General features: G+C 46.5%; 1 protein-coding gene across 1 annotated transcript in view; it reads right to left on the minus strand.

Annotated features, from left to right (window-relative positions):
* MYO1F (myosin IF) overlaps positions 1 to 20,546 on the minus strand; it is a 302,201-nt gene that overhangs the window by 79,289 nt on the left and 202,366 nt on the right. Inside the window, exons 18-19 of the mRNA XM_077273492.1 lie at positions 11,260 to 11,358; positions 11,039 to 11,183 (exon numbers count right to left, since the gene is read on the minus strand). Coding sequence (XP_077129607.1) covers positions 11,039 to 11,183; positions 11,260 to 11,358 — 244 coding nt within the window. The remainder of the gene's footprint in view (positions 1 to 11,038; positions 11,184 to 11,259; positions 11,359 to 20,546) is intronic.

A 20,546-nucleotide genomic window follows, 5' to 3' on the forward strand; every position in this document is an offset into this window, starting at 1 on the left:
CAATGAACCGAGGCTTGAACTTAGGAGAAGAGACCTTCATAGGGACAAAACGAGAAGACAACCACACCAAGTCCCCAACAAGAAGTCGGGGACCCACGCGGCGACGGCGATTAGCAAACTGCTGAGTCTTCTCCTGAGATAACTTCAAATTGTCCACCACCTGATTCCAAATGTGATGTAGCCTGTCCACCACCACGTCCACTCCAGGACAATCCGAAGACTCCACCTGACCAGAGGAAAAACGAGGATGAAACCCCGAATTACAAAAAAAAGGAGAGACCAACGTGGCCGAACTAGCCCGATTATTAAGAGCAAATTCGGCCAGTGGCAAAAAAGCAACCCAGTCATCCTGATCAGCAGAAACAAAACACCTCAAATAAGTTTCCAAGGTCTGATTAGTTCGCTCCGTCTGGCCATTCGTCTGAGGATGGAATGCAGACGAGAAAGACAAATCAATGCCCATCTTGGCACAAAACGTCCGCCAAAATCTAGACACAAACTGGGATCCCCTGTCAGAAACGATATTCTCCGGAATCCCATGCAAACGAACCACGTTCTGAAAAAACAAAGGAACCAACTCAGAGGAGGAGGGCAACTTAGGCAAGGGCACCAAATGAACCATCTTAGAAAAGCGGTCACACACAACCCAGATAACGGACATTTTCTGTGAAACCGGGAGATCAGAAATAAAATCCATGGAAATGTGCGTCCAAGGCCTCTTCGGGATGGGCAAGGATAACAACAACCCACTAGCCCGTGAACAGCAAGGCTTAGCTCGAGCACACACTTCACAAGACTGCACAAAGGTACGCACATCCCTAGACAAGGAAGGCCACCAAAAAGACCTGGCCACCAAGTCTCTTGTACCAAATATTCCAGGATGACCAGCCAACACAGAAGAATGGACCTCGGAGATGACTCTACTGGTCCAATCATCCGGAACAAACAGTCTTTCTGGTGGACATCGATCCGGTTTATCCAACTGAAACTCCTGCAATGCGCGTCGCAAGTCTGGGGATACGGCGGACACTATTACCCCATCCCTAAGGATACCAGCAGGCCCAGTGTCTCCAGGAGAGTCAGGCACAAAACTCCTGGAAAGAGCATCTGCCTTCACATTCTTTGAACCTGGCAGGTATGAAACCACGAAATTGAAACGAGAAAAAAATAACGACCAACGAGCCTGTCTAGGATTCAAACGCCTGGCAGACTCAAGGTAAATGAGATTCTTGTGATCAGTCAAGACCACCACGCGATGTTTAGCACCCTCAAGCCAATGACGCCACTCCTCAAATGCCCACTTCATGGCCAAAAGCTCACGATTACCCACATCATAATTGCGCTCGGCGGGCGAGAATTTTCTGGAGAAGAAAGCACATGGCTTCATCACCGAGCCATTAGAACTTCTCTGTGACAAAACCGCCCCCGCTCCAATCTCGGAAGCATCAACCTCCACCTGAAAAGGAAGTGAAACATCTGGTTGACACAACACAGGAGCAGAAGAAAACCGGCGCTTAAGTTCCCGAAAGGCCTCCACGGCCGCAGGAGACCAATCAGCAACATCAGCACCCTTTTTAGTCAAATCAGTCAAAGGTTTAACAATACTGGAAAAATTAGCAATGAACCGACGATAAAAATTAGCAAACCCCAAGAACTTCTGAAGGCTCTTAACAGATGTAGGTTGTGTCCAGTCACAAATAGCCTGAACCTTAACGGGATCCATCTCAATAGTAGAAGGAGAAAAAATGTACCCCAAAAAAGAAATCTTCTGGACTCCGAAGAGACACTTTGAGCCCTTCACAAACAGAGAATTGGCCCGCAAAACCTGAAACACCTTCCTGACCTGTAGAACATGAGACTCCCAGTCATCAGAAAACACCAAAATATCATCCAAATACACAATCATAAACTTATCCAGATATTCACGGAAAATATTGTGCATAAAGGACTGAAAGACTGACGGAGCATTGGAGAGTCCAAAAGGCATTACCAAATACTCAAAATGGCCCTCAGGCGTATTAAATGCGGTTTTCCACTCATCACCCTGTTTTATCCGCACCAGATTATACGCACCACGAAGATCTATTTTAGTGAACCACCTAGCCCCCTTAATGCGAGCAAACAAATCAGTAAATAATGGCAATGGATACTGGTATTTGACTGTAATCTTATTCAGAAGGCGATAATCTATACAAGGCCTCAGGGAACCATCTTTTTTTGCCACGAAAAAAAAACCTGCTCCCAGAGGGGACGAAGATGGACGAATATGTCCCTTTTCCAAGGACTCCTTAATATAATTCCGCATAGCAGTATGCTCTGGCAGTGACAGATTAAATAAACGACCCTTAGGAAACTTACTGCCAGGAATCAATTCTATAGCACAGTCACACTCTCTATGAGGAGGGAGCGAATTGAGCTTAGGCTCCTCAAAAACATCCCTATAATCCGACAAAAACGCAGGGATCTCAGAAGGAGTAGATGAAGCGATAGAAATCGGAGGTGCATCATCATGAACCCCCTGACATCCCCAGCTTAGCACAGACATTGTTTTCCAGTCCAGGACAGGATTATGAGTTTGTAACCATGGCAGACCAAGCACTAGTACATCATGTAAATTATACAGTACAAGGAAGCGAATCACCTCCTGATGAACGGGAGTCATGCGCATGGTCACTTGTGTCCAATACTGCGGTTTATTCATAGCCAATGGTGTAGAATCAATTCCCTTCAGAGGAATAGGAACTTCCAGAGGCTCTAGACTAAAACCGCAGCGTTTAGCAAATGACCAATCCATAAGACTCAGGGCAGCGCCTGAATCCACATAGGCATCGACGGAAATGGAAGACAGTGAAAAAATCAGAGTCACAGACAAAATGAACTTAGACTGCAGAGTATCAATGGCAAAAGATTTATCAACCCTTTTTGTGCGTTTAGAGCATGCTGATATAACATGAGCTGAATCACCACAATAAAAACACAAACCATTTTTCCGCCTATAATTTTGCCGTTCACTTCTGGACTGAATTCTATCACATTGCATAGTCTCAGGTGCCTGTTCAGAAGACACCGCCAACTGGTGCACGGGTTTGCGCTCCCGTAAACACCGATCAATCTGAATGGCCATAGCCATAGACTCATTCAGACCTGTAGGCGCAGGGAACCCAACCATAATATCCTTAATGGCCTCAGAAAGACCATTTCTGAAGTTTGCAGCCAGGGCGCACTCATTCCACTGAGTAAGCACCGACCATTTCCGAAATTTCTGACAATATATTTCCGCTTCATCATGCCCCTGAGAGAGGGCTAATAAAGCCTTTTCAGCCTGAATCTCTAGGTTAGGTTCCTCATAGAGCAATCCCAATGCCAGAAAAAACGCATCCACACTGAGCAATGCAGGATCCCCTGGTGCCAATGCAAATGCCCAATTCTGAGGGTCGCCCCGTAGGGACGATATAACAATCTTGACCTGTTGAGCAGGGTCTCCAGAGGAGCGAGATTTCAAAGAGAGAAACAATTTACAATTGTTCCTGAAATTCAGGAAGGTAGATCTATCTCCAGAAAAAAACTCTGGAATAGGAATTCTAGGTTCAGACATGGGAGTGTGAACAACGAAATCCTGTATGTTTTGAACCTTTGCCGCGAGATTACTCAGGCTGGAAGCCAAACTCTGGACATCCATGATAAACAGCTAAGATCAGAGCCATTCAAGGGTTAAGAGGAGGTAAGAAGCAGCTAGACAGCAATTAAGGGCTAGGCAGCAAAACTCTGAAGGAAAAAAAAAAAAAAATTTCCCTTGAACACTTCTTTTTCTCCTGCTTCAGCCCAAACAATTAACACTTTGTGGGCCGGCTATACTGTCATGAATCCCCAATGGCTAGGGATAGTACAGGACAAGCAAAGTATAATAAATATCGGACGAGCTCTAGGGTGATGGAACCTGGGCTGACCGCTGCCCTACGCCTGACAAACGCAACTAGAGATAGCCAGGGAGCGTGCCTACGTTGGTTCTAGACGCCACGCACCAGCCTAAGAGCTAACTAGTACTGCAGAGAAAACAAAGACCTCACTTGCCTCCAGAGGAATTAACCCCAAAGGTATAGTTGCCCCCCACATGTATTGACGGTGAAATGAGAGGAAGGCACACACATAGAGATGATGTATATAGCTTTAGCAAATAGAGGCCCGCTGAAAACTAGAAAGCAGAATGACACAAAAGGGGACTGAGCGGTCAGCAAAAAACCCTAATCAAAAAAACCATCCTGAGATTACAAGAACCCATGTGCCAACTCATGGCACATGGGGAGAACCTCAGTCCACTAGAGCAACCAGCTAACAAAGAGACATTCTAAGCAAGCTGGACAAAAAACCAAACAACTGAAAATCAGCACTTAGCTTATCCTGAAAGATCTGGGAGCAGGTAGGCAGGAACCAAACAGAGCACATCTGAACACATTGATAGCCGGCAAGGGAAATGACAGAAAGGCCAGGTAAAATAGGAAACACCCAGCCTCTGATGGACAGATGGAAACCAAAGGCCGCAACCCACCAAAGTCACCCAGTACCAGCAGTAACCACCAGAGGGAGCCTGCAAACAGAATCCACAACAGGGGAGATCAGAATAGCACTGAATACATCGACAGCCAGCAACAAGTGGAGGTAAAGCAGAGCTAAATAGGAAACTCCCTAGTGCATAACGAGGCAGCTGATTCAGCCACAGATCCGCAGGATAACAAACAAAGCCACCAGGGGGAGCCCCAAAACAAAACTCACACAATACCACCTGTGACCACAAGAGGGAGCCCGAAAACAGAGTTCACAACAGTACCCCCCCCTTGAGGAGGGGTCACCGAACCCTCATCAAAAACCCCCAGGGCGATCAGGGTGAGCCACATGGAAGGCACGAAACAAATCAGCCGCATGAACATCAGAGGCGACAACCCAGGAATTATCCTCCTGACCATAGCCCTTCCACTTAACCAAATACTGAAGCCTCCGTCTAGAAATACGAGAATCCAAGATCTTCTCCACCACGTATTCCAATTCTCCCTCAACCAGCACAGGGGCAGGAGGCTCAACCGAAGGAACCACAGGCATCACATACCTCCGCAACAACGACCGATGGAACACATTATGAATAGCAAACGATGCTGGCAGGTCCAAACGAAATGACACAGGGTTAAGGACTTCCAAAATCTTATAAGGACCGATAAACCGAGGCTTGAACTTGGGAGAGGAGACCTTCATAGAAACAAAGCGAGAAGACAACCACACCAAGTCCCCAACGCGAAGTCGGGGACCCACACAGCGACGGCGGTTGGCAAAGCGCTGAGCCTTCTCTTGTGACAGCTTCAAATTGTCCACCACATGATCCCAAATCTGATGCAACCTATCCACCACAAGATCCACTCCAGGACAGTCAGAAGGCTCCACCTGACCCGAGGAAAAACGAGGATGAAACCCCGAATTACAAAAAAAAGGCGAAACCAAAGTAGCAGAACTAGCCCGATTATTAAGGGCAAATTCGGCCAATGGCAAAAAAGCCACCCAGTCGTCCTGATCAGCAGAAACAAAACATCTTAAATAGGTTTCCAAGGTCTGATTAGTTCGCTCGGTCTGGCCATTCGTCTGAGGATGGAAGGCCGACAAAAAAGACAAATCAATGCCCATCTTAGCACAAAAGGTCCGCCAAAATCTAGACACAAACTGGGAACCTCTGTCGGAAACAATATTCTCAGGGATCCCGTGCAAACGAACCACATTTTGAAAAAACAGCGGAACCAACTCGGAGGAGGAAGGCAACTTAGGCAAGGGCACCAAATGGACCATCTTAGAAAAACGATCACACACCACCCAGATGACAGACATTCTCTGAGAGACAGGGAGATCTGAAATAAAATCCATGGAAATGTGCGTCCAAGGCCTCTTCGGGACAGGCAAAGGTAACAGCAAACCACTGGCACGAGAACAGGAAGGCTTAGCCCGAGCACAAATTCCACAAAACTGCACAAAGGAACGCACATCCCGCGACAAGGAAGGCCACCAAAAGGACCTGACCACCAAATCTCTGGTACCAAATATTCCAGGATGGCCTGCCAACACCGAAGAATGAACCTCGGAAATAACTCTGTTGGTCCATCTATCTGGGACAAACAGTCTCTCCGGTGGACAACGGTCAGGTCTATCCGCCTGAAACTCCTGCAGCACTCGTCGCAAATCTGGGGAGATGGCAGACAAAATCACCCCTTCTCTGAGGATACCAGCCGGCTCAGAATCTCCAGGAGAGTCAGGCACAAAACTAGAAAGAGCATCAGCCTTCACATTCTTCGAACCAGGCAGGTACGAGACCACGAAATCAAAACGAGAGAAAAACAACGACCAACGAGCCTGTCTAGGATTCAGCCGCTTGGCCGACTCGAGATAAATCAGATTTTTGTGATCAGTCAAGACCACCACACGATGCTTAGCTCCCTCGAGCCAATGTCGCCACTCCTCAAATGCCCACTTCATAGCCAACAACTCCCGATTACCGACATCATAATTCTGCTCGGCAGGCGAAAACTTTCTTGAAAAGAAAGCACATGGCTTCATCACAGAGCCATCCGAGCTTCTCTGCGACAAAACAGCCCCCGCTCCAATCTCAGAAGCATCAACCTCGACCTGGAAAGGAAGAGAGACATCTGGCTGACATAAGACCGGAGCCGAGGAAAACTGGCGCTTCAGCTCCCGAAAGGCCTCCACAGCCGCAGGAGACCAATTAGTAACATCAGAACCCTTCTTGGTCAAATCCGTCAAAGGCTTAACAACACCAGAAAAATTAGCGATGAAGCGACGGTAAAAATTAGCAAAACCCAAGAACTTCTGAAGACTCTTAACAGATGTAGGCTGAGTCCAGTCATGAATAGCCTGAACCTTGACTGGGTCCATCTCAATAGTAGAAGGGGAAAAAATGAAACCCAAAAAAGAAACCTTCTGGACTCCAAAAAGACATTTTGAGCCCTTCACAAATAAAGCATTGGCACGCAGGACCTGAAACACCATCCTGACCTGCTTAACATGGGACTCCCAATCATCAGAAAAAAACAGAATATCATCCAGATACACAATCATAAATTTATCCACATACTCGCGGAAGATGTCGTGCATGAAGGACTGAAAGACAGAAGGAGCGTTAGAAAGTCCAAAAGGCATCACCAAGTACTCGAAATGGCCTTCGGGCGTATTAAATGCAGTTTTCCATTCATCACCCTGCTTAATACGCACAAGGTTATACGCACCACGAAGATCTATCTTGGTGAACCAACTAGACCCCCTAATGCGAGCAAACAGATCAGATAACAATGGCAAAGGATACTGAAATTTGACCGTGATTTTATTTAGAAGGCGATAATCAATACAAGGTCTCAGGGAACCATCCTTCTTAGCCACAAAAAAGAATCCCACACCCAGAGGGGAGGAGGAGGGGCGAATAAGTCCTTTCTCCAAAGACTCCTTTATATAACTCCGCATAGCAGCATGCTCCGGCACTGACAAATTGAAAAGTCGTCCCTTAGGAAACTTACTACCAGGAATCAAATTTATAGCACAATCACAATCCCTATGAGGAGGTAGAGAACTGAGTTTGGGCTCATCAAATACATCCTGGTAGTCCGACAAAAACGCAGGGACTTCAGAAGGAGTGGATGAAGCAATTGACACCACAGGAGCGTCACCATGAATTCCCTGGCAACCCCAACTTGACACAGACATTGCTTTCCAATCCAGGACTGGATTATGAGTCTGCAACCATGGCAGACCCAACACGACAACATCATGCAAATTATGCAGAACAAGAAAGCGAATCACCTCCTGATGAACAGGAGTCATGCACATGGTCACTTGCGTCCAGTACTGAGGTTTATTCATAGCCAATGGCGTAGCATCAATACCCCTTAGTGGAATAGGGAATTTTAAAGGCTCCAAAACAAAACCACAGCGCCGGGCAAATGACAAATCCATCAGGCTCAGGGCAGCACCTGAATCTACAAAAGCCATAACCGGGTAAGATGACAGGGAACAAATCAGGGTAACAGACAAAATGAACTTAGGCTGTAAAGTACAGTACAGTAGTAATGATAGAGAGACGATAGATAGATAATACGATAGATAGATATGATAGATGGATCACACAAGCGAGAAACTCGGACGAGTCTCGCATCTTAATACCCGGCACTGCCGTCGGCACTCGGGAGCGGAGCATGCAGCTGCATGTATTTCAATGAAGCTGCACGCTCCACTCCCGAGTGCCGGTGCCAGTGTCGGGTATTAAGATGCGAGACTCGTCCGAGTTTCTCGCATGTGTGATCCTGGCCTTAAATAAAGACACACACACGAAATCTGCGTTAGGCCGGGGTTATACTCGCAAGAAACTCACACAAGTTTCTTGCTTCAATCCCCGGCACTGCCACCGGCACTCAGGAGCGGAGCTTGCGGCTGCATGTATTTCTATGCAGCTGAATGCTCTGGTCCCGAGTGCCTGCGGCAGTGCCGGGTATTGACCCCGGCCTTAAACGCAATATGTTTAATTTAAAAAAAAAAATGTTGCAAAAAAAAAAATTGCGTGGGCTCCCGCACAATTTTCTGCGCCAGAGAGGAAAAGCCAGCGCCTGGGGGACTGATGTTTGTAACCTGGGAAGGGGTTAATACCCATGGAGCTTCCCAGGCTATGAATATCTGCACGCAGCCTTTACTGGCTATAAAAATAGGGGGACCCAAAAAAATATGACGTTGGGTCCCCCTATATTTTATAGCCAGAAAGGCTACGCAGACAGCTGAGGGCTGATATTCATAGCCTAGAGAGGGCCATGGATATTGGCCCCCCGGCTACAAATACCAGCCCGCAGCCACCCCAGAAATGGCACATCTATAAGATGCGCCAATTCCGGCACTTAGCCCCTCTCTTCCCACTCCCCTGTAGCGGTGGGATATGGGGTAATAAGGGGTTAATGTCACCTTACTAATATAAGGTGACATTAAGCCCGGTTAATAATGGAGACGCCTATCCATTACTAATCCTATTGTAGTGAAAGTGTAAAAAAAATAAAGACACAGCCAGAAAAAGTAATTTTATTATTCTTAATTTCACCATACTTACCATACTTGAGCGCCTGCAAAAAAAAGTAAAAATAATAAATCAACCTTATACTTACTTTCCGCTGTGGTCCAATTAATAACGAATGTCCCATGATGATCTCCCCTATAGAACAGTGACATCGGGTGATGTCACTGCTCTATAGGCCTCTAGTGACACACTGACAGGAGACAATGGCTCCTGCAGTGTATCACTGAGGTTACCTTAGTTCAGAGTCTCACTTTATGGCAAAGCTGTGTGGGAATTTTCCCACACAGCAGTGCCACAAGTGAGACTAGGGACTATTTTCTCACAGGGGCGGAGGAATACATTGTGGGGAATACATTGTGGAAGGATACCTTCCATCATTGTATTCCTGGAGCCCCTGGAGAGCGGTCACATCAGCTGATGTGGCTGTTCTCCAAGGGAGATCGTCGTGGGACACTAGTTTTAATTGGATATCTGCGGATCAGGGAGTATAGTGTTTGTTTATTATTTTATTATTTGGTACAGGTGACAATGGCTTCGGGGATCAAGGTGACAAGGTGATGGTGAGTATGTACTCTATGTTTAATGTACTGTATGTCTATGTATGTATTGTATGTACTGTATGTATGTTATGAATGTTGCATGTTCTGTATGTATGTTCAGTATGTTACATGTTGTATGTAGCATGTTGCATGTCATATGTTGCATGTGGCATGTCACATGTTGCACGTTGCATGCAGCATGTTGCATGACGCATGTGACATGTTGTCGTATGTTGCACGTCACATGTCACACGTCATATGTATGTTGCATTTCGCATGTTGTATGTTGCACATCACATGTTGTATGTTGCATGCTGTATGTTGCATGTTGTATGTTGCATGTCGCATGTTGTATGTTGCATGTCACATGTTGCATTGTACATGTCGTATGTCGCATGTTGCATGTCGTATGTTACATGGTGCATGTTGCATGTCACATGTTGTATGTTGCATGTCACATGTCACATTTTGTATGTCACATGTTGTATGTCACATGTTGTATGTGGCATGTTGTATGTTGCATGTCGCATGTAACATGTTGCATTGTACATGGTGTATGTTGCATGTCATATGTTGCATGACGCATGTTGCATGGTACATGTTGTATGTCGCATGTTGTATGTTGCATGGTGTATGTTGTATGGTGTATGTTGTGTGTTGTATGTGCACACAGTCTAGACGAGTCTGGCTCTTCTACATCTGGATGCTTGACATCCAGATGTAGCAGAGCCTGTAGTTGATCGCCGGAGATAACTCTCCAGTGATCACCTACACTACAGCGTTCTCACAATCAGCTGATCAGCTGTTTATGAGAACCAGACTAGTGACCGGAGATAACTCCCGGTCACGTGCACGGCAGTTCTCGTGATAAGTTAAGTTATCGCGATAACTGCAGTGGACGAGGGACTTCCGGCGGCGGGACTGGTGAGCCGGCATGGACATGCGTAGTAAGCTGCGTTTACCGCATCTAATGATAGTCTATGGTAAATTTATGGAGAAGCGACGGAGCGTCGCCGCATTGTAAACAGACATGCTGCGTTCTGAAAAGACGCGCCGCATATCCGTTTATGTGGGTCTGCCACCTGCGTGTTTTACCACATAGTGGAGTCGGGATTTCATGAAATCCCCTCCACTATGCTGTAACATCTAGAAGCTGCGTGTTTTACGCTGCGGCTCTACACAGCGTCAAACACGCAGCGTTTCCTGAACGTGGAAATATACCCTAAGCCACCTTTTTTCCAGCCCAACCATGCCCCTTTTCAGTGAGGCCACCCCACCTTTTCCTACAAGGCACAAAAAATGTCCACAACTCATAAAAAATATGGTGTAAATCATGAAACATTTTTTTTTGGCAAACATTACATGATAAATCTCAATCAGAGGATATACTCTTACAGCATACCGATTCTGGATTTTTTACAAACACTTTGGTTTTCCCCATTTGATACTGATCGGCATCCATATTCACAGATCTCAGGAGATGTTGTACCCCTTGTCGCTCGTCTCCTCTCCACCTTGGCCATGTTTCAGGTGTCAAGATGGCATACCTGAAAGGAAATTATATTAATAATTGTAACTGTTTACACAGTTATTTTCTGAGGACTTGATAATAGCATTTTTTACCTTTGTAAAAATTTATGAAAAACTCTTCGATAAGCAAATCCAGCACGGCGTACTCGGATGTTTTCTTTCAGACCCAGATATTCCACTTGATGTTTGACTCTAGAAAACACAAAAACAAGTATTAATCTACTATGTAATTGTCTAAGGGGTACTTCCGTCTTTCTGTCTGTCCTTCTGTCTTTCTGTCACGGATATTCATTGGTCGCGGCCTCTGTCTGTCATGGAATCCAAGTCGCTGATTGGTCGTGGCAAAACAGACACGACCAATCAGCGACGGGCACAGTCCGGCGGAAAAATGGCCGCTCCTTCCTCCCCGCAGTCAGTGCCCGCTCCGTACTCCCCTCCAGTCTGCCCTCACACTGGGTTAATCGCAGTGGTAACGGACCGCATTATGCCGCGGTGTAATGCACTCCGTTACTGCAGCTATTAACCCTGTGTGACCTACTTTTTACTATTCATGCTGCCTATGCAGCATGAATAGTAAAACGATCTAATATTAAAGATAATAAAAAAGAAAAAAAAATCGTTATATACTCACCGTCCGTCGGCCCCCGGATCGACAACAGGCCTTTCCTGCTCGCGACACTCCGGTAACCGGTCCATGCTGCGATCTCGTGAGATGATGACGTAGCAGTCTCGCGAGACCGCTACGTCATCATCTCGCAACACAACAATGCACTCTTCAGACCGGAGCGCACAAGCAGCGTCGGTAACCGCTTCGCTTGGATCCGGGGGCTCCGGAAGGTGAGTATATAACTATTTTTTATTTTATTTCTTTTTTTTAAACAGGGATATGATGCCCACATTGCTATATACTACGTGGGCTGGGCAATATACTACATGGGCTGGGCAATATACTACGTGGCTGGGCAATATACTACATGGGCTGTGCTATATACTACGTGGCTGGGCAATATACTACATGGGCTGTGCTATATACTATGTCGCTGGGCAATATACTACATGGGCTGTGCTATATACTACGTGGCTGGGCAATATACTACATGGGCTGGGCAATATACTACATGGGCTGTTGTTATGACCTGGTGGCCTAAGAGCAGCATAAGACGTACTCTGGAGAAGGTGGTACCTGTACTGACCGCAGACCCTGAACTTAACACCGCAACTAGAAGTAGCCGTGGAATGTACCTATCACTCCCTAGACATCTCAACACAGCCAGAGGACTAATTACCCCTAGAGATAGAAAAGGGAAAACTATCTTGCCTCAGAGAAAATCCCCAAAGGATAGACAGCCCCCCACAAATATTGACTGTGAGAGGAGAGGGAAAAAACATACACAGACTGAAATCAGAATTTAGCAAAGGAGGCCACTTCTAGCTAAATAGAAAGGATAGGACAGAGTACAATGCGGTCAGTATTAAAACACTAGTAAATATCCACCACAGAAAATGCAAAATCTCCACAGCTAACTAAAGATATGGAGGGTATATCTGCATCTCCAGAGATACCAGCTTGGCTAAACAAATCCTTATACAGACCAAGCTGGACAAGACAAAAACATGGAAAAGAACTGAACAATAAGGCCACAGCATGTGGACAGCAAAAATCAAGGCCAGAACTTATCTTTGTTGAAATGAACTGCAAAGCAGAAGAGACCAGGCAGGGATGTGAATCCTCCAGGAACAATGGACAACTGGCACTGACTAAAGGGTGAAGCAAGACTAAATAGCCCAGTCAAAATTGCAAAAAGGGAACACACCTGATAAATGCTGTGATTCAGAGACAGAAGCGCTACCACTTACAACCACCGGAGGGAGCCCAAGAGCAGAATTCACAACAGTCCCCCCCCTTGAGGGGTCACCGAACCCTCACCAGAGTCCCCAGGCCGATCCGGACGAGCCAAATGAAAGGCACAAACCAAATCATCAACATGAACATCGGAGGCAACAACCCAAGAATTATCCTCCTGGCCATAACCCTTCCATTTGACAAGATACTGAAGCTCCCGCCTCGAAAAACGAGAATCCAAAATCTTCTCAACCACATACTCCAACTCCCCATCAATCAACAGCGGGGCAGGAGGATCAACAGAGGGAACAACGGGCACCACATATTTCCGCAACAAAGATCTATGAAAAACATTATGGATGGAAAAAGAGGCTGGAAGGGCCAAACGAAAAGACACTGGATTGATAATCTCAGAAATCCTATAAGGGCCAATAAACCGAGGCTTAAACTTAGGGGAAGAAACCTTCATAGGGACATGACGGGAAGACAACCAGACCAAATCCCCAACCCGAAGCCGGGAACCAACACACCGACGACGGTTAGCAAAACGCTGAGCCCCCTCCTGAGACAACACCAAATTGTCAACAACATGAGCCCAAATTTGCTGCAACCTGTCAACCACAGAGTCCACGCCAGGACAATCAGAAGGCTCAACCTGCCCCGAAGAAAAACGAGGATGAAAACCAGAGTTACAAAAGAAGGGTGAAACCAAGGTAGCAGAACTAGCCCGATTATTAAGGGCAAACTCGGCCAATGGCAAGAAAGCCACCCAATCATCCTGATCAGCAGACACAAAGCATCTCAAATAAGTTTCCAAAGTCTGATTAGTTCGCTCGGTTTGGCCATTTGTCTGAGGATGAAATGCGGAAGAAAAAGACAAATCAATGCCCAGCCTAGCACAAAAGGCCCGCCAAAACCTAGAAACAAACTGGGAACCTCTATCGGACACAATATTCTCCGGAATGCGATGCAAATGAACCACATGCTGAAAAAACAACGGAACCAAATCAGAAGAGGAAGGCAACTTAGGCAAAGGTACCAAATGAACCATCTTAGAAAACCAGTCACAAACCACCCAGATAACAGACATCCTCTGGGAAACCGGAAGATCCGAAATAAACAAATCCTTATACAGACCAAGCTGGACAAGACAAAAACATGGAAAAGAACTGAACAATAAGGCCACAGCATGTGGACAGCAAAAATCAAGGCCAGAACTTATCTTTGTTGAAATGAACTGCAAAGCAGAAGAGACCAGGCAGGGATGTGAATCCTCCAGGAACAATGGACAACTGGCACTGACTAAAGGGTGAAGCAAGACTAAATAGCCCAGTCAAAATTGCAAAAAGGGAACACACCTGATAAATGCTGTGATTCAGAGACAGAAGCGCTACCACTTACAACCACCGGAGGGAGCCCAAGAGCAGAATTCACAACAGTCCCCCCCCTTGAGGGGTCACCGAACCCTCACCAGAGTCCCCAGGCCGATCCGGACGAGCCAAATGAAAGGCACAAACCAAATCATCAACATGAACATCGGAGGCAACAACCCAAGAATTATCCTCCTGGCCATAACCCTTCCATTTGACAAGATACTGAAGCTCCCGCCTCGAAAAACGAGAATCCAAAATCTTCTCAACCACATACTCCAACTCCCCATCAATCAACAGCGGGGCAGGAGGATCAACAGAGGGAACAACGGGCACCACATATTTCCGCAACAAAGATCTATGAAAAACATTATGGATGGAAAAAGAGGCTGGAAGGGCCAAACGAAAAGACACTGGATTGATAATCTCAGAAATCCTATAAGGGCCAATAAACCGAGGCTTAAACTTAGGGGAAGAAACCTTCATAGGGACATGACGGGAAGACAACCAGACCAAATCCCCAACCCGAAGCCGGGAACCAACACACCGACGACGGTTAGCAAAACGCTGAGCCCCCTCCTGAGACAACACCAAATTGTCAACAACATGAGCCCAAATTTGCTGCAACCTGTCAACCACAGAGTCCACGCCAGGACAATCAGAAGGCTCAACCTGCCCCGAAGAAAAACGAGGATGAAAACCAGAGTTACAAAAGAAGGGTGAAACCAAGGTAGCAGAACTAGCCCGATTATTAAGGGCAAACTCGGCCAATGGCAAGAAAGCCACCCAATCATCCTGATCAGCAGACACAAAGCATCTCAAATAAGTTTCCAAAGTCTGATTAGTTCGCTCGGTTTGGCCATTTGTCTGAGGATGAAATGCGGAAGAAAAAGACAAATCAATGCCCAGCCTAGCACAAAAGGCCCGCCAAAACCTAGAAACAAACTGGGAACCTCTATCGGACACAATATTCTCCGGAATGCGATGCAAATGAACCACATGCTGAAAAAACAACGGAACCAAATCAGAAGAGGAAGGCAACTTAGGCAAAGGTACCAAATGAACCATCTTAGAAAACCAGTCACAAACCACCCAGATAACAGACATCCTCTGGGAAACCGGAAGATCCGAAATAAAATCCATAGAAATATGCGTCCAAGGCCTCTCAGGGACCGGCAAAGGCAAAAGCAACCCAATAGCGCGGGAACAGCAAGGCTTGGCCCGCGCACAAGTCCCACAGGACTGCACAAAAGAACGCACATCCCGTGACAAGGCCACCAAAAGGACCTACCAACCAAATCTCTGGTACCAAAAATCCCAGGATGACCAGCTAACACAGAACAATGAACCTCCGAAATCACTTTACTAGTCCATCTGTCAGGAACAAACAATTTCCCCACTGGACAGCGGTCAGGTTTATCAGCCTGAAATTCCTGAAGAACCCGTCGTAAATCAGGGGAGATGGCAGAAAGAATCACCCCTTCCTTCAGAATACCGACCGGCTCAAGGACCCCAGGAGAATCAGGCAAAAAGCTCCTAGAGAGGGCATCAGCCTTAACATTCTTAGAACCCGGAAGATACGAGACCACAAAATCAAAACGAGAGAAAAACAGGGACCATCGGGCCTGTCTAGGATTCAGCCGTTTGGCAGACTCGAGATAAATCAGATTCTTATGATCGGTCAAGACCACAATACGGTGCTTGGCCCCCTCAAGCCAATGTCGCCACTCCTCAAATGCCCACTTCATAGCCAACAACTCATGATTGCCGACATCATAATTGCGTTCCGCAGGCGAAAACTTTCGAGAAAAGAAGGCACACGGTTTCATCAAGGAACCATCAGAATTCCTCTGAGACAAAACGGCCCCTGCCCCAATCTCAGAAGTGTCAACCTCAACCTGAAAAGGAAGAGAAACATCCGGCTGACACAACACAGGGGCAGAAGTAAATCGGCGTTTAAGCTCCTGAAAGGCAGAAACAGCCGCAGAGGACCAATTCGTCACATCAGCGCCTTTCTTCGTCAAATCGGTCAGGGGTTTAACCACACTAGAGAAGTTGGCAATGAAACAGCGATAAAAATTAGCAAAGCCCAAAAATTTCTGAAGGCTCTTCACGGATGTGGGCTGGATCCAATCATGAATGGCCTGAACCTTAACCGGATCCATTTCTATAGATGAGGGAGAAAAAATGAAGCCCAAAAAAGAAATCTTCTGTACTCCAAAGAGGCACTTAGACCCCTTCACAAACAAGGCATTATCACGAAGGATCTGAAATACCATCCTGACTTGTTTCACATGAGACTCCCAATCATCTGAAAAAATCAAAATATCATCCAAATATACAATCATGAATTTATCAAGATAATTCCGAAATATATCATGCATGAAGGACTGAAACACAGATGGAGCATTAGAGAGTCCGAATGGCATCACAAGGTATTCAAAATGGCCTTCGGGTGTATTAAACGCAGTTTTCCATTCGTCACCCTGCTTAATACGAACAAGATTATATGCCCCTCGAAGGTCAATCTTAGTAAACCAACTAGCCCCTTAATCCTAGCAAACAGATCAGAAAGCAAAGGCAAAGGGTATTGGAATTTGACCGTGATCTTATTCAAGAGGCGATAATCAATACAGGGTCTCAAGGAGCCATCTTTTTTGGCAACAAAAAAAAAACCTGCTCCCAATGGTGAAGAAGATGGCCGAATATGCCCCTTCTCCAAGGACTCCTTAACATAGCTCCGCATGGCGGTATGTTCTGGCACAGACAGGTTGAAAAGTCGGCCCTTAGGGAACTTACAACCTGGAATCAAGTCAATAGCACAATCACAGTCCCTATGCGGTGGAAGGGAACTGGACTTGGGCTCATTGAATACATCCTGAAAATCTGACAAAAACTCAGGAATTTCAGAAGAGGGGGAGGAGGCAATTGACATCAAAGGAACGTCACCATGAACCCCCTGACAACCCCAACTAGTCACAGACATAGATTTCCAATCTATTACTGGATTATGCACCTGTAACCATGGGAAACCCAGCACAATAGCATCATGCAAATTATGCAACACCAGAAAACGACAATCTTCCTGATGGGCTGGCGCCATGCACATGGTCAGCTGTGTCCAAAACTGAGGTTTATTTTTAGCCAACGGTGTAGCATCAATGCCCCTCAAAGGAATAGGACTCTGCAAAGGCTGCAAGGGGAAACCACAACGTCTGGCAAATTCTAAGTCCATTAAGTTTAGAGCGGCGCCTGAATCCACAAATGCCATGACAGAAAATGACGATAATGAGCAGATCAGGGTCACATCACAGATAACAGAAATTTAGGTTGTACAGTACTGATGGTAACAGAACTAGCGATTCTCTTGGTACGCTTAGGGCAATCAGAAATAACATGAGCAGAATCGCCGCAGTAAAAACACAACCTATTCTGACGTCTGAATCCTTGTCGTTCAGCTCTAGACACAATCCTATCACACTGCATAGGCTCAGGACTCCGCTCGGAAGACAATGCCATAGTGTGCACAACTCTGCGCTCGCGCAAGCGCCGATCAATCTGAATGGCCAGAGACATAGAATCACTCAGACCAGCACATCTTTAACGGATTCAGAAAGACCCTTTCTGAAGATTGCCGCCAAGGCATCCTCATTCCATTTAGTCAGTACAGACCATTTTCTAAACTTCTGGCAATATGATTCTGCCGCTTCTTGACCCTGAGACAGGGCCAACAAGGTCTTCTCAGCATGATCCACTGAATTAGGTTCGTCATACAATAACCCAAGCGCCTGAAAAAAGGTGTCTACACTAAGCAACGCCGGATTCCCAGGTTCCAGGGCAAATGCCCAATCCTGGGGGTCACCACGCAGCAGAGATATAACAATTTTAACCTGCTGGATGAGATCACCAGAGGAACGGGGTTTCAGAGCAAAAAACAATTTACAGTTATTTTTAAAGCTCAGAAATTTGGACCTATCCCCAAAAAACAAATCAGGAGTTGGAATTCTAGGCTCTAAAAACGGAGTCTGAACGATATAATCGAAAATACCCTGTACTCTAGCAGCAAGTTGATCCACACGAGAAGCCAATCCCTGAACATCCATACCAGCGCCGAACTCCTGAGCCACCCAGAGGTAAAGAGGGAAGAAAAAAAAAAAACACAACAGACTACAGAAAAAAAAATGGCTCAGCACTTTCCTTCCCTTCTTCTGAGATGCGGTTAACTCATTGCAGGCCAGTTGTACTGTTATGATCTGGTGGCCTAAGAGCAGCATGAGACGTACTCTGGAGAAGGTGGTACCTGTACTGACCGCAGACCCTGAACTTAACACCGCAACTAGAAGTAGCCGTGGAATGTACCTAGCGCTCCCTAGACATCTCGACACAGCCGGAGGACTAATTACCCCTAGAGATAGAAAAGGGAAAACTATCTTGCCTCAGAGAAAATCCCCAAAGGATAGACAGCCCCCCACAAATATTGACTGTGAGAGGAGAGGGAAAAAACATACACAGACTGAAATCAGAATTTAGCAAAGGAGGCCACTTCTAGCTAAATAGAAAGGATAGGACAGAGTACTATGCGGTCAGTATTAAAACACTAGTAAATATCCACCACAGAAAATACAACATCTCCACAGCTAACTAAAGATATGGAGAGTGTATCTGCATCTCCAGAGATACCAGCTTGGCTAAACAAATCCTTATACAGACCAAGCTGGACAAGACAAAAACATGGAAAAGAACTGAACAATAAGGCCACAGCATGTGGACAGCAAAAATCAAGGCCAGAACTTATCTTTGTTGAAATGAACTGCAAAGCAGAAGAGACCAGGCAGGGATGTGAATCCTCCAGGAACAATGGACAACTGGCACTGACTAAAGGGTGACGCAAGACTAAATAGCCCAGTCAAGATTGCAAAAAGTGAACACACCTGATAAATGCTGCGATTCAGAGACAGCAGCGCTACCACTTACAACCACCGGAGGGAGCCCAAGAGCAGAATTCACAACAGGCTGTGCTATATACTACGTGGCTGGGCAATATACTACATGGGTTGTGCTATATACTAGGTGGCTGGGCAATATACTACTTGACTATACAACGTGGGCTGCGCAATATACTACGTGGACTGCGTAATATACTACGTTGGCTGCGCAATATACTACGTGGGCTGCGCAATATACTACGTGGGCTGCGCAATATACTACGTGGGCTGCGCAATATACTACATGGGCTGCGCAATGTACAACGTGGGCTGCGCAATGTACAATGTGGGCTGCGCAATGTACAACGTGGGCTGCACAATATACAATGTGGGCTGCGCAATACACTACGTGGGCTGCGCAATATACTACGTGGGCTGCGCAATGTACAACTAGGGCTGCGCAATGTACAACGTGGGCTGCGCAATGTACAACGTGGGCTGCGCAATGTACTACGTGGGCTGCGCAATGTACTGCGTGGGCTGCGCAATGTACTGCGTGGGCTGCGCAATGTACTGCGTGGGCTGCGCAATGTACTGCATGGGCTGCGCAATGTACTGCGTGGGCTGCGCAATGTACAATGTGGGCTGCGCAATGTACAACGTGGGCTGCACAATATACAATGTGGGCTGCGCAATACACTACGTGGGCTGCGCAATGTACAATGTGGGCTGCGCAATGTACAACGTGGGCTGCACAATATACAATGTGGGCTGCGCAATACACTACGTGGGCTGCGCAATGTACAACTAGGGCTGCGCAATGTACAACGTGGGCTGCGCAATGTACAACGTGGGCTGCGCAATGTACTACGTGGGCTGCGCAATGTACTACGTGGGCTGTGCAATGTACTGCGTGGGCTGCGCAATGTACTGCGTGGGCTGCGCAATGTACTGCGTGGGCTGCGCAATGTACTGCGTGGGCTGCGCAATGTACTGCGTTGGCTGCGCAATGTACTGCGTTGGCTGCGCAATGTACTGCGTTGGCTGCGCAATGTACTGCGTGGGCTGCGCAATGTACTGCATGGGCTGTGCATTGTACTGCGTGGGCTGCACAATGTACTGCTTGGCTGTGCAATATACTACGTGGGCTGTGCTATACACTACGCATACATATTCTAGAATACCCGATGCATTAGAATCGGGCCACCATCTAGTTATATATATACAGCTCTGGCAAAATTT

Source organism: Ranitomeya variabilis, chromosome 1 (genome assembly GCF_051348905.1).
Source record: "Ranitomeya variabilis isolate aRanVar5 chromosome 1, aRanVar5.hap1, whole genome shotgun sequence".
Lineage (NCBI taxonomy): Eukaryota > Metazoa > Chordata > Amphibia > Anura > Dendrobatidae > Ranitomeya > Ranitomeya variabilis.